Source organism: Somniosus microcephalus, chromosome 20 (genome assembly GCF_052327205.1).
Source record: "Somniosus microcephalus isolate GS21.2 chromosome 20, FLI_Smic_1.0, whole genome shotgun sequence".
Taxonomy (NCBI): Eukaryota; Metazoa; Chordata; class Chondrichthyes; order Squaliformes; family Somniosidae; genus Somniosus; species Somniosus microcephalus.
This window is the reverse complement of record NC_141006.1, coordinates 70,749,469-70,764,707: the sequence shown is the minus strand read 5'-3', so window position 1 is coordinate 70,764,707 and position 15,239 is coordinate 70,749,469. Positions and strand designations below refer to the sequence as shown.

Sequence of the window (15,239 nt, the reverse complement as noted above, 5' to 3'; positions counted from 1 at the left end):
AATTCAGGAAAGCTGTTAATTAAAATGCTGCAGGGACAATGGACAATGTGGGTGAAGAGTGGGAGAAAGAAGGAACGAATTCGGCCAAGCACGATTCCAAAGTTGATATTGTGGACATGTGCACCAACGCTTTCTCAATGCACTAGGGTCTAATCTAATCACACAATTTTTCTTCTTTACAGCTATAGTAGTGGAGGTGAAGATGGTTACGTGAGAATACATCATTTTGATCCACAATACTTTGAATTTGAGATGGAATTTTAAGGCGTTGAGAGATCATAGTATTCAAATTATGATTCAAGGTTTATTTTGATAAATTAATACAAAAGAACATTAACTAACACCATTTATGTACTCTGTTTATTTCATTGATTCAATTGCTGTACTGAATTGGTCTTGGTTACATAGCAAACATACAGTTTAACTGCATCTTTGCAAAAAGGCTCAAACAGAAAAGGCATTTGCCCCATTTTGTTTGCTGCCAATTTGCAGATCTGTATTTTGGACCAATATGCAAAGAGCACCAATCGTTCTTATTGGTGGTTCCTTTTGCTTTTTACATTGGCTTGAATGGAATTAGGAGAATATTTAATTCAGTTGGCGTATGAATTGTATTCTGAATTAGCCCACTGGAATAAAGGACTATTTCACAAATGTTCTGAAATAAATACCAGTTATTTGAGCCCCCAAGTTGGTTGGTTATCAGTCTAGTTATTTTAAACCTATAGTCTGTAATTTGTTGAAATGATCAATGCTCAGGCTGCTGTACTGTTCATCTTGTGTGTACAGTGAAGATCTATTACAGGAGCAGTGTTTGCCCAAGAAAGATGTTCTAACAGGCTTTTGCATTGTTCATACGGTTTAATGGGCAAAAATTAGCATTGAAAATGGCTTAAGATATTAAAAATGATCCTGAGTGGGTTTCACTGTATGTTGAGTTTTATGACTTAATATACTGACACACATTCATATTTGGAAAAAATTTTGCCTTGATCTTGTTCCAAATATTATTGAATAGTTAGCAATATTTCTATCTCGATTTGTATATAACCTCTACTATGATATCTTTCACATAACTGTTTGGAAAGTATGTACGTGCTATTTTTGCATCCAATACCAGTCTATCTAATATTTGGTTGCAGCTGTAATTGCCAGAGTGAAAACTAATAATGAATATTGTCTTCTCTCCAAGCACTGGGGAAACCATTGTTGAGGTTCAAAATTGATAATATGCAATGTAACAACTGCTGATAAAACTCTTTAAATTACTTTGGTTAGTCCATTCTTGAATTGCTGGGTTCAATGTAGGCTTTTACATGATCTCGCACACCATTGTAATGGTTTGCTTGAAATCACTATTTATTGTATATTAGAATTTAAGAGGAGTCTCCAGATTCTAAATGTATTAAACCAGTTGCTGGCGCCATTAACCTAGCGTTAAGAAACCAAACATTGAAATGGGGCCTGACCCAACGTTACATGAAAGCCCCTAATTGAGTAAGAAATGGAGGCCCAATGGGATAAATACAGAAGGCAAACAATAGGGTCCCTCCTTCATTGAGCAAGATTTTGACCCCTTTAATCCCCCCACCCCTAAATTAAGCAGATCTTCCCCCAACCCCTCCTTTGCTGGCTGTATTTCCTACTCCAGCCCACCCGCTGGCTAACGAGCCCTTCTATCCAAACCCAGTGACTGAGGTTGTCCCACACTGGCTGCCCTACCTCATTCCATTTCCCAATTTACAGTCATTTCTGCTTCCCCCCCCCCCCCCCCCAAGGGTTGGCTGTTTCATGCCTCAATTCCCTTATCCCCATTGATCTAAATATCCCTTCCTCTCTCCATTCCTCCTTCCTTTTCCCTTCTCCCCCTCCCTGTCTCTCCTTTTCCAACTGTTTTCTTCCACTCCTGCTCTGCAAAATGTGACATTAAATGAAAATATCAGTGGAATACATGATTCCGTCACAGGATCTCAGTCATGCTATTGGAAAAGGCTCCCATAGACCAGATACTTGGCCCCAGGGAACAAGAGAAACACTCGATGAGTCACCCAGGCTAGTCTGTTGCAATTCAAGAACAATTTAAGAATGGCCTAGTTGAAGTTCACTCACCTGCAATTTTTGATCAGGTAATGATGCGAAGAACGTGAAGTAGAAACAAAGAAAACAAAAAGTAGACCTTTATTGCTGTTTTCTCTCCTAACCGTGGCTCAGTGGGTGGGACCCTCGCCTCTTGAGTCAGAAGGTTGTGGGTTCAGGTCCCACTCCAGACACGAGTACAAAAAAAATTGAGGCTGACACTCCAGTGCAGTACTGAAGGAGTGCTGCATTGTTGGAGGTGCCGTCTTTCGGCAGAGGCGTTAAACCGAGGCCCCATCTGCTCTCGGGTGGACGTAAGAGATCCCAGGGCACTATTTCGAAGAGGAGCAGGGGAGTTATCCCCGGTGTCCCGGCCAATAATTATCCCTCAATCAACATCACTAAAACAGATTATCTGGTCATAATCACATTGCTGTTTGTGGGAGCTTGCTGTGCACAAATTGGCTGCTGCGTTTCCTGCAAGACCAAAGTGACTACACTTCAGAAAGTACTTCAATGGCTGTAAAGCGCTTTGGGACGCCTGGTGGATGTGAAAGGCGCTATATAAATGCATGTGTTTTTTTTTAAGGTGAGATGGCCTTATGAGTAGGATTGACAGTTTGGGCTGGAAAGCTAATCTGATGGAGTTACGGCAGAGACTAGCAGAACCTGCAAAGAAGTTTGGGGCCAACTGACTTTAAACAGGCAATTAAAAAAAAATACTTCTTCTAGTAAAGTATCCAGGGTAATGACTTAGAAAAGGAAAGTGAAATAGGCATGACCCATTACAAACCCAGTGCATCTCGAGCTATTAAAGTTTGTTTTTAATTGTCTAAACTTGTGGTCTTTTTTGCAAGTTCAATTTTGACAAACAATTTCTACACTGCTTAACTGAACAGTGACACAAGATTGCACGTCCAGGCAAATTATTGGCATTTATTGTTACATATTTGATCTCATCTTATTTCAAAAAAGATTTGTCCACTGAGTCACATATGCATAAAGAGGACTTGCTCCTGTGTTTTAGGTAGATCTGACTTGTGCATCATTGCTGTTCCTCACGCGGATGTGTCGGAGCATGTCAATCACCAGCTCCTGGAGACCATACGCGTGCTGCCAGCCCCAGTCTCTTCGGGCATTGCTGTCCTCAAAGCTCATTGGCCAGCCATCAGCTACAATAAGAAACGTTTGAGAGAAAAAAAATTATAATTTGGGGTGGGGGGGGGTGGGGGGAATGCACAATGAGACCATTTATCTAACTCCGACTTTGCTTCTAAAGTAGAGTGCGGACAATCGATCACTGACCAACTGAAACAGGTTCACTTGAAAGATCTTCCATTATTAACTGCAAATGTTTGTTCGGACAAATGTTTTATTTAATGTAGGTCTTCATCCCCAGACCGATCAGCAATCAGAGCGAGGTCTACAACCAGCAGGAGTGATGCAGTTTGCAAGGCAGTTGAAGTTTTTAAGATTATGCAGGACGCTGACCAAAATCGATCCAGGCAAATTGTTCATTGGCAGAACGGTTGTGGAGTAAGTTAGCAGGCAAGGCCATTAAAGCAGTGTAACTGGGTTCAAGGGACAATTAGATGCATTTCTGGAAAGAGAAAAGACTGAGTGATCTTTATTAATGAGTTTATTTAAAAATGACAATAATTGTATTCTTGCAAATTAGCTTGTTTTCAGTTTATGTAACAGGCAGAGTCTTTGCCAGGATTTTGTATACTTCTGGTTTGGGTTTACTACTCAAACCATAAAGGCAATAATTTATGACATTAATTTTGAACAATAATACTTAATTTGAAGTAATATATTGGCTGATTGCACCGCTAAAGGTGACATTCTCGTTTAATTATTCTGTGCTTTATGCTGCTGTGGGGAGCTGGAAAAGCTTCTGTTCATGGCAATGGTTCATATAGTAGACACCTGATCACCTTCACACTACAATGAACAAAGTATTGCTACACACCAGTAGCAAAGCCCATTTTAATAAAATCTAGTTTGCTGCTGTATATATATTATCTCCTGTTATGGGATATTATTATGGGTTTTCAAATCCCTCATGGCCTCGCCCCTCCCTATCTCTGATCTCCTTCAGAGCACCCCCCCCCACCCCGCCCCGAGATATCTGCACTCCTCTAATTCTGCCCTCTTGAGAATCCCTGATTATAATCGCTCAACCTTTGATGGTCGTGAGCCTAGGCTCTAAGCTCTGGAATTTCCTGCCTAAACCTCTCTGCCTCGCTACACCTCTTTCCTCCTTTAAGACACTCCTTAAAACCTACCTCTTGGACCAAGCTTTTGGTCATCTGCCCTAATTTATCCTTATGTGGATCGGTGTCAAATTTTTTGTCTTAAAATACTCCTGTGCAGCGCCTTGGGATGTTTTACTATGTTAAAGGTGCTATATAAATACAAGTCGTCGTTGTATACAAAATATTTTACAAAGGTGCCTTGGTAACGTGGGTTTGGCACTGGAATTCCTTCTACAACAAGAACTCGTTTTTATATAGTGCCTTTAACATAGTAAAACGTCCCAAGGTGCTTCACAGGCGTGTTATAAAATAAAATTTGACACCGAGCCACGTAAGGAGAAATTAGGGCAAATGGGCAAAGGGGGTAGGTTTAAAGGAGGAGTTAGGGAGGGAATTCCAGAGCTTAGGGTCTTGGCAGGTGAAGGCACGGCCACCAATGATTAAAATCAGAATTAGAGGAGCACAGATATCGTGGATATCGCAGATAAGGGGGTCGTGAAGCTGGAGGAGATTATAGAGATAGGGAGGGGTGAGGCCATGGAGGGATTTGAAAACAAGGATGAGAATTTTACGCAAGTGCTTCCGGAAATCAATTGTGCTGCTGCGGAGGCCACCAGAACGAGATCACACAGATTAATAGGGGAGAAGCGACTCCCACAATAACTGGCTGCAGAGTAGTACTGATGGAGAGCATCTGGGAGTAAGTCCCAGACTCTCTTTAGCCAGGGAAAGTGGCTACTGTAGAACAAACAAGGTGAGAAAAATGGGACAATATAAAACTAAAAAAATTGTACTGAATTATCATTAAAAATTAATTATATGGAACCTGAACAATAAAAGCTTATTTTTGAGTGCTGCTTTGTCATCTCCTCCCTTTAAAATGTAAAAGATCAAGCAAATCTTCACTTCATATAATGATGGTTTTATTCCACCCCTCAGAAATAAGGCTGTCCTTATTAAGGGAATAAAATATATATTACCGAGCTTGAGCAAGCATTTTCCATTCCACTGGCTCAAGGGCAATTAGGGATGGGCAATAAATGCTGGCCTTTCCACCGACGCCCATGCCCCATAAACAAATTTAAAAAAATATGGGTGCATTGATTTCAGCAACAATAGAGGGTTCACAGCCCTTGTGACCATCTTGTACACACCTTCAAGTTAAAGGATGATGCAGAGAGGGGGAGGAGGCAAATGGCCTGAAACTGATGGGCACAAAATATGAATTTAAAATGAAAATTTACTATACATATTATCTATAATGTGTTCAGATAATTTTATAGAGACAATTAAAACTTAGTATAACATACCTCTCCTTATTAAAACTGTTTAAGTGATTTTAGCTTTTATCTTTAGTGCTGGAAATAATGCTGTTTTCACAGAAGTGGCGCAACTTTAACCAAAAATTTCTCAATTTGGTTGACTCACAAAGTCCCTTCTGAATCAGTGGACTTGTATCATTTTTTTTAAGTTAGACTGCTTCCAGTTTAAAAAAAAAAATCAATCTTGTGGGCTCTGCTGATGGCTCAGCGAATGTATCAGTGAGTCGAAGACCAGAATGTGCCATGTTCAATCCTCAGTTTGTGCTATGTTAACTGATCTCAGTTAAATTAATCCTAACATGAAGGGGAAAAATCAATCGGCGTTCCTGTTCTTGACTACTCTTCAGTGACCTCCTGCTGGCAGCTGTGTGTGTGCACATCAGATGTAGAGCACAATCAAACGGTCCACTGACAAAGTCATTGGCAAAGGCTCTTGCATGTATAATGAATGGGGGTAATTTGGGTGGGGTCCCAGTGTTCATACCCAGGCAAAGAGTCAATGCCTGCAAGAGAGATGGGGAGGAAAAGTAGCAGGAAAAAATTTCAAGTTAAGAAATAAAGCTTATGTCACTGCTGAGACTGTAACCCTCACTGAACTGTGTATCAGCCATGGCTCAGTGAGTCTGAGTCAGAAGGTTGTGGATTCAAGGCCCACTCCAGGGACTTCAGCACAAAAATCTCAGCTGACACCCCAGTTCTTCTTAGGCAGTCCCTCGGAACCGAGGATGACTTGCTTACACATTAAAAATGAGTTCTCAGGTGACTGATGAGTCCAATGCGGGACCTACAGTCTCTGTCACAGGTGGGGTGCTTGGGCTGACCTGCGCTCCTTGTGCTGCCTGCGCTTGGCTTCCGCTTGCTCCCGGCAAAGAGACTCGAGGTGTTCTGCGCCTTCCCGGATGCTTCTCCACTTTGTGCGGTCCAGTGCAGTGCTGAGGGAGTGCTGCACTGTTGGAGGTGCTATCGTTCAGGTGTGACGTTAAACCGAGGCCCCGTCTGCCCTCTAAGGTGGATGTAAAAGATCCCGTGGTACTATTCTTCGAAGAAGAGCAGGGGAGTTATCCCTGGTGTCCTGGCCAATATTTATCCCTGGTGTGGAGATGCCGGAGTTGGACTGGGGTGGACAAATGTAAGAAGTCACACAACACCAGGTTATAGTCCAACAGCTTCATTTGAAATCACAAGCTTTCGGAGCGCTGCGAAAGCTTGTGATTTCAAATAAAGCTGTTGGACTATAACCTGGTGTTGTGTGACTTCTAATATTTATCCCTTAATCAACATCACTAAAACAGATTATCTGGTCATTGTCGCACTGCTGTTTGTGGGAGCTTGCTGTGTGCAAATTGGCTGCCACGTTTCCTACATTACAACAGTGATCACACTTCAGAAAGTACTTCATTGGCTGTAAAGCGCTTTGAGTCGCCAGGTGGTCATGAAAGGCGCTATATAAATGCAAGTCTTTTAAATAAAAGCAAACCCACTCACTCCATGAACAATACACACCTTTGTCCATTCACATCTTATATTGGAAATCTACGTAGGGTATGTGTGCCAAGAACTGGGCAAGTTGCATGCTCATCACAGCAGAGGAATCAATATTTCAGCTGTTGGTGATGGAGCCAATATTTATCTTCTTTAGCACATCAGATGGGGAAGGCATGTATCCGCTGTACTAATGATCATGTCTCCCAATCAGCACTCTCAAAGGACGCGAACCAATATTAGATTTTACACTGACAATATTGTGCACCCTCATGTTCTGATAAATTATTGAAAGAAAGACTTGCATTTATATAGCGCCTTTCACAACCACCAGACATCCCAAAGTGTTTTACAGCCAATGAAGTGTAGTTACTGTTGTTATGTAAGAAACATGGCAGCCAATCTGAGCACAGCAAGCTCCTACAAACAGCAAGGTGATAATGACCAGATAACCTGTGATGTTGATTGAGGGATAAATATTGGCCCCAGGACACCGGGGAGAACTCCCCTGCTCTTCTTTGAAATAGTGCCATGGGATCTTTTAAGTCCACCTGAGAGAGTAGACGGGGCATCGGTTTAACGTCTCATCTGAAAGATGGCACCTCCGACAGTGCAGCACTCCCTCACCACTGCACTGGGAATGTCAGCCTGGATTATTCTTGTGTCTGGAGTGGGACTGTGAACCCTCAACCTTCTGAGCCACAGCTGACACTGATCAGAGTTGATAAAACATTGCTAAAAATATGCACATCTCTGTGGCAGCTGGTGGAAAGATGATATATTTTCCTGAGATATACGAGGCCGAAATTGCTCTCTGGGCTACATATGCTGTAGATACTTTACTTACCAATGCTCTGCCGCACTGCATCTGGCTTGTAGGAGACCTCCAGGTCAGGCAAGTGCTTGCGGACCTCAGAAACAAGCTCCTGCGGAGTGAAGCTCATGGCACTGATGTTGTAAGTTCTCATGGTGAGAGAGTCTGCTGGGGCCTCCATAAACTCCAAGGTTGCCCGGTGACAGTCGTCGATGTGCATCATGGGAAGTTGTGTATCTGGTTTGAGGTAGCATTCAAATTTTGCAGACTTGACGGCATCATGGAAGATCTGAACAGCATAGTCTGAAAGGAAAAAATGATAAAGGCGGCATAAAGCCACAAAACTTAATCCAGCAGCTTCTACATATAGTGCAAGGTATTCTGTATAATCTTTTATGAATTGCACCTTTATGCGCCTGCTAACCTAGGGTATGGGGAGGGAGTGACACACATGATCTATGTTTTGCTAGCTAGCTGTAACAGCAACTTCCATGCCAGTTTAATCAATAGCAGATTTCAAAGCAAAACTAACAACCTAACTAATATATTTAGTGAAATTCTTATTGTTGGGACAAGAGATGGCATCTTAATTTGGATCTAAAAATAAAGCGTATGAAAAGAAAATCTAATCTAAAAGAATCTAAGTCCATCGCGATTTGGAGGACCAAATTTAACTTTATGAATTAATCCAAAATGGTGATAGAAGGTCCCAAGTGTGGAGTGCTCAAAACCTTGCACCACAATAGTGGGGGCACGGGGTGGGGAGCATAGCTCCATTCTCCCAGACAGCCGAGTTCCTGATGTTAACTGTGTGGCCTTGGGGCCGTGAGGAACAGACGCTGGCTTCTTCCATCCTCAGGGGAGAAAAGGGAAAGAATGTCCCTAGACCACGTGGCAAGCCTCTCAATGATGAGCTGAGGCCAGTCGTGGTTGAGGGATCCCTTTAGCTTTAGGTACAAAAAAGCAACGGGGAAAAGAAATGTTCCAAATGGTTTGCAAATGTACCACAATTTCTTAGAACAGAATGAGATCAGCGTTCTTAAGAAAATATTATTCTTTACTCATGAATTGTATCTACAATATCTAGTTGATTATATATTTTTAAGCGTTCTTTGAGTTTTGGTATCGCATTGTTAACCCAACCTGCTACTGATTTAGGAAACATTGATATACATCACTTATCGCACGTAGCATAAATATATGTATTTTTAACATTGTATATGAAAGCCTGAATTAACTGTTTCCATGGCCCTGATGTGTCTCTCACCTGTTGTTCCTCCGCCAGGCTGAGAGTCAGCGGAAATAATACCTGGATATCTGAGAGAGCGGAAATCCAGACCATATTTGTGATGATAATACTGAAATAGATCACATTTATTAGAAACTTTAGTTGGAAAATACTATTTCAAATAAAGATCTAGTAGCTTTTAATAATGATGCTTATTTTCTTTCTAATAATTGTCCCTATTATAGCGTTAAGATGGATCGAATGTGATGACCTACTGTTTCTTTGTAGATTTGTGTAGAGTTTCTTTTTAATGACCAACATAGGACAAAAAAAGACCAAAGACCAGGGTCCACCTAGTTCGCCTTCTACTAGCCTGGTAGTCGCACCATACGATGATAATGGAGCTGTTCACTAATCACGGTGATCAATGAGCAGATAGTAACGGATTAGTTGATGACATAAACTGTCACAATTAAAATAACCAGTAACTAAATCAGTTGACAGCCAAGTTATTCAGTACTATGGACAATCTTTTCAGGGCTAATATGGAAGTCATGCCAATCAGAAGTTGTGAATGCTTAGCTCTCTACAACAGGGGTATATTGTAGCCTTGAGAAAGAAGCAATAAAAATCTGTCTGAGCATTTTTGCATCCAAGGTTAATGTTAGTGGATGTTACCCCTGTCTTGATTTGTTCTGCGGAAATCTAAAACTCCTAAATTTTAAGACACCTTCTCTCACTTCCAGCGGAATTTAGGGTGGAACTTAAAGGTGCCATGAATAGACAGTGTCCTCCCTACGTCTCAAGTTCTAATCTCCCCGCCTCCAGTTAGATCCACTGGGTTTACATCTTCCCAAACCATTCATTTTGAGGCCCTCGATAACCAGCTGCACTGAAAATAAAGTAAGCTACCAATTAATCGGCTAATAAATGGGCCTCAGCTATTCACAATCTGTATCAAAGACTTAGATGAGGGGACCGAGTGTAATGTATCCAAGTTTGCTGATGACACAAAGCTGGGTGGGAAAGTAAGCTGTGAGGAGGACACAAAGAGCTTGCAAAAGGATATCGACCGGTTAAGTGAGTGGGCAAGAAGGTGGCAGATGGAGTATAATTTGGGGAAGTGTGAAATCATCCACTTTGGTAGAAAGAGTGGAAAGACAGAATATTTTTTTAAAAGCGAGCGACTAGTAAACGTTGGGATTCAGAGGGATTTGGGGGTCATTGTACACAAATCCCAGAAAGTTAACATGCAGGTACAGCAAGCAATTAGGAAGGCAAATAGTATGTTAGCCTTTATTGCAAGGGGGTTGGAGTATAAGAGTAAGGAAGTCTTGCTGCAATTATATAGGGCCTTGGCGAGAGCACACCTGGAGTATTGAGTACAGTTTTGGTCTCCTTACCTAAGTAAGAATATACTTGCCTTAGAGGGGGTGCAACGATGATTCACTGGACTGATTCCTGGGATGAGAGGGTTGGCCTATGAGGAGAGATCGAGTAGAATGGGCCAATACTCTCTGGAGTTTAGAAAAATGGGAAGTGATCTCACTGAAATGTATAAAAATCCTAGAGGGCTTGACAGGGTAGATGCTGAGAGGCTGTTTCCCCCTGGCTGGGGAGTCTAGAACCAGGGGTCATAGCCTCAGGATAAGGGGTCGGCCATTTAGGACTGAGATGAGGAGGAATTTCTTCACTCAGAGGGTTGTGAATCTGTGGAATTCCCTGCCCCAGGGGGCTGTGGAGGCTCAGTTGTTGATAGATTTTTGGGCACTAAGGGAATCAAGGGATATGGGGATAGGGTGGGAAAGTAGAGTTGATGTAAAAGATCAGTCATGACCTTATTGGGTGATGGAGCAGGTTCGAGGGGACGTATGGCCTACTCCTGCTCCTATTTCTTATGTTCTTAATAAGTGACGCATTCCAGAGGAGTTTCAAAATAGGCTCATAAAATGTACATTATCTTGATGTCATTGCATGATGGACATTGTTCCAAATACCTATCAGTCATTCCATCAAAACTTGCTGATCTTCATACTAGTGAACAACAGCAAAGATGCAACATTCTATATTGCATGTGTTCTGTGGAGTTACTAAAAAAGATTAAGTCATGTAAACACTATGGCCCCGATTTTCGGCTTGTGTGGGAAATGGTCGGATTTCCCCGAATGTGGGGTTCCTGACACAAATAAAAAAAGTGTCAGCCAGCTCCACGCAATTTTCCCTCAATTGGCCAATTAATTCCCAGCATATGGGAAGCTTTGCTAATTGTCCAATTCGAGTCAGAAATCCCCACAGTATGATGTCATCATTCGTGGTGCTTTCAAGGTCCATAGCAAGCACTGCACCCTCTGAAGGCTTCCAAATGAACCATACAGGATGGCAGAGGAGCCTGCAGCAGCTGTGGCCAGTGCCAGTGCCAGACCCCGAGCTGCCTCCAAATTCGACGAGGCTTCACTGCAGGCATTATTGGATGGGGTTAGGGCCCACAGGGAGGTCCTCTTCCCTAGGTCAGGGAGGAAGAGGCCTCCCACTGAGACCAATGCTGCATGGATGCAGGTGTCAGCAGATGCCAACTCGCTGGGAGTCACCAGAGGAACCTTGGCATTACATCTGTAACTCCTTCCTTTACTCCCCCACAGTACCATCCAGAGCCCCCGTCCTCACTGTGGAGGAGGAAGAGGCTGTGCAGCCAGACTCCTCAGAGGAAGCTCCAACCTCTGAGGGTGCAGCATCAGCAGAAGTAAGCGCACCCAGCACCAGCGCAGACACTCACACCTTGGGGAGACCTTCGGGACATAGAGTAGTGTTGTCACCTGGTGTTTCACAGCTCACAAGTGGGTCTCAGCAGATTCTGGAGACAGGGGCAGCAGTGGAGAGTCCTCGTCGGAGGGCGCAGGACTCTGCCAGCTCAGCTCAGCTGCGCTGCATGTTGACCCTCTGCCTCTGGGTCCATCCGCAAGAGAAGAGGTGATGGATCTCCATGCACAGATGCAGGAGTCTCTGGCAGGTTTTGTCTCCAGGGTCGCTGCGAGTGTGGAGCGAATGGAGGAGTCCATAGCGACCATGAGCAGAGCTTTTGTGGAGTCATTGGCGCATGAACGCATCACCATGGAAAGGTTGGCAACCTCCATGGAGGAGGTAACTCGCCAGGGTACGGAAAACATGGTGAGTGCTCATAAGAGAATGACATCTCGAGGAGCGTTGGCCATCTGTTGAACAGAGAAACCGGATCTTCATGGAAGTCCTTCTGAGTAGGACTGCCAGTGCAGAAACGGGTCCCACTGGCCCCCTAAAGCGCAGCAAGGTGCTCTCAAGCCACTTCCAAGCGCTGGCCCCTTCTGGCCTGTGCAGCTTCAGGTGAGTGAGCAGCAGCCTGGTGCTCCTGGTTCTGCTGCTGCCGCCTCTGTTGCTGGAGATCCTCTAATGGCAAGAAGGGAAGGAAAAAAAGGCATCCCATGCTTCTCGTAGATGCCTCTGCTGAGGCGCTGAGTGAGGGTGGCGAGAGGGGCTTCCCAGGAGATCGCATTGGAGAAGTGTGTGAGGCTCCAACCTTCCACAGCTGTGCCCAAGCCTTGAAGAAGTAGCCCCAAACCTGCAACAACAAGGTCCTTCAACATACAAGCGCTGTCCCTTTAAATCGCAGCTTTCCCTGACCTGCAGCTGACAGCAAGCAAGCCGGCAAGCTTCACGCCAGTTTCATCAGCGGGGTTCCCCGCAGTAAGGTTTGATGTGGGGGAAAGCCTCAAAGTCGCAACGGCCCCGGAAAATCTACTTCAATGAGGTAATTAGTGTGCCGACGACCAGTCCCGCCAGTGGCGGCTGGGACTGAGGCGGGTCGCGGGGAAACGGCAGACCTAAAGTCGGACGGGGCGGGGAATCAGGCGGGGGGGGGGATTCCCGACCCGCTTTTTCGCCGATTTTCGGCACCCAGCCACATGAAAAGCCGCCCGACGGCTGCCACAAAATTGACCCCTATGAGCGCGATCTTGCCGGCCCTGGGGAGGCGGGTTTGGAGGTGGGACTGCCGGGAAAAATGGCAGAATCTGGGGGCAGGTACCCATCCCGCCCCCAACCCGCCTCCGTGCCATCTTCCCAGGAGGCGGGTAGCCGACCCGCGCCGGGTCCCGTCTCCTGGAGGCGGGAAGGGGATTACAGCCACTTAACTGCCTGTTAACAGGTCGTTAAGAGGCAGTTAAGAGGATTATCCCCTTTTTTCCAGCAGAGGAAACCCCGCCAGGGTCACCGAGGCGAGCAGTGTGTCTGCGGGGGTCGGAGGGGTGCAAAAGTGCGCTGTGGATGTAAGGGATGGGTGCAAGTGTGGAGAGGTGAGTATGTGAGGCGAGTGAAAAGTGATAGAAAATGTTTACTTACCTTTGTTTCTTCCTGCAGGCTTCAACAGTTGGGGATGCGGAGAGTCTCGCATCTCACCGGCAGAGATGACAGAATGGCTGCTGCATTCTCCAATGCAACAACCATCTAATTTCTGCTCACAAAAGAGGTTTGATGGGTCTTGAATACAAGGACTCATCAAACAACAGAGAATGTCAGTGTTTGACAGCTTCACGGAGCTGTCAAACGATAATTCATCTGTCAAAAATTTTGACAGATGATACGTCACACGCTGATGTTCTCTGTAACTGGGCGGGCTTAACAAGGTCAATCGAGGGAAAATAGCGTGGGTTGGCCACAAGTTGATGGAGGCGGGACTAAAACCTGACAAGCAGCAGTCCCGCCTCCAACGCACCCCATTGACAAAATCGCCCCCTAGAACTCAGAGCCGGCACTTGAATTAGGGTTTGAGAGTTAAAATCGAACGCGGGCTTAACTTGACTTGTGAAAACTTGGAAAACTTCACCTGCAGCAAGAAAATGATAAGCCAATCCGCAGAGGGCACGGACGGCGCGGCCACCTGCTCCACCAGTGGAGGAGGAGGGACGACCCAAAGTGCGACTGTGGCCATGAGTCCCAGACCATGGAACACATCACATCAACCTGCCCACTGAGATCTGTGGCGGGAGGCACCTCATTTCTCCACTCGGCATCTCAGGAGGCCATCGAATGGAGAGCCAAACTAGACATCCCACTATAAGCTTTTCCTCATCATACAAAACAACAATAACCAGAATATCTTCATCACTGCCTCAATTTTCAAATACCTTTCTCACTTATTTTCGATGCAAAGAGTCTAACATTACAAGCTGACAATACTTTGAAGCATTTACGAAGCGAAGAAGCTGGCCGATGTCCAGCGAGTCAAAGTAACTACGTCATGGAATGGTGGGATATGAGTTTGCAACTACTGCACTATTCCCAAAATAATGAGTTCCCAATCTTTGCTGTACCATCAAAAGGAGGCACAATGCAAAGTTCCAGACACTCTTCCAGCCAGCAGTAACTGCAGTCTGTTCAATAATAAGAGTTTACACCCAAGATCCTGCAATCTTCTCAGCTCATGATCTTAGTCTGCCAGCTTCCTTCTCCGGGTTCCACTTAAATCATTGTTTTTGCATCTGCCTTGTCCAGACACTTCCTATTTTTGAATACCCAATCTGTCTCTGACCAATTTGAGCTTCTTCCAGTTTTTCCTCAATTTGCACTAAGATTTTAGTGAGGTCTCAATCCTGTTATTACAAATCTGCTCTTGGAGGCAATGCTTTTTCAGTGCCCCCCCATGGAGCTCCAAGTGGACAACATAATCCCCTTCTAATATAAACTGTGGCTATTCATGAGGTTTGACCACATATTTTTAGCCCCACTTCATATTTTTTTATTCATTCACAGGCTATATTGCCCATCCCTGATTGCCCTTGCTGGTGGTGAGCCACCTTCTTGAACCACTACACCCCATGACACTTCTTTGTAGCAGTTTGGTACAACTGAATAGCTCGCTGGGCCATTTCAGAGGGCAGTTAAGAGTCAACCACATTGCTGTGGGTCTGGAGTCACATGTAGGCTAGACCAGGTAAGGGTGGTAGATTTCCATCTTGAAAGAACATTAGTGAATCAGATGGGTTTTATACAACAATTCATGGTCACCATTACTAACACTAGCTTTTCAT

General features: G+C 44.4%; 2 protein-coding genes across 2 annotated transcripts in view; one reads left to right on the top strand and one right to left on the bottom strand.

The window, feature by feature from the left end:
• The window catches only part of eif3i (eukaryotic translation initiation factor 3, subunit I), a 35,025-nt gene extending 33,756 nt beyond the window's left edge, over positions 1-1,269 (top strand). The window contains exon 11 of the mRNA XM_085962957.1: positions 183-1,269. Within this exon, the coding sequence (XP_085819083.1) occupies positions 183-264 (82 nt within the window). The 3' untranslated portion in view covers positions 265-1,269. The remainder of the gene's footprint in view (positions 1-182) is intronic.
• Positions 1,270-1,800: 531 nt separating this feature from the next.
• LOC147103399 (L-threonine 3-dehydrogenase, mitochondrial-like) overlaps positions 1,801-15,239 on the bottom strand; it is a 28,076-nt gene continuing 14,637 nt past the window's right edge. Inside the window, exons 7-9 of the mRNA XM_085962956.1 lie at positions 9,220-9,310; positions 7,986-8,255; positions 1,801-3,248 (exon numbers count right to left, since the gene is read on the bottom strand). Coding sequence (XP_085819082.1) covers positions 3,100-3,248; positions 7,986-8,255; positions 9,220-9,310 — 510 coding nt within the window. The 3' untranslated portion in view covers positions 1,801-3,099. The remainder of the gene's footprint in view (positions 3,249-7,985; positions 8,256-9,219; positions 9,311-15,239) is intronic.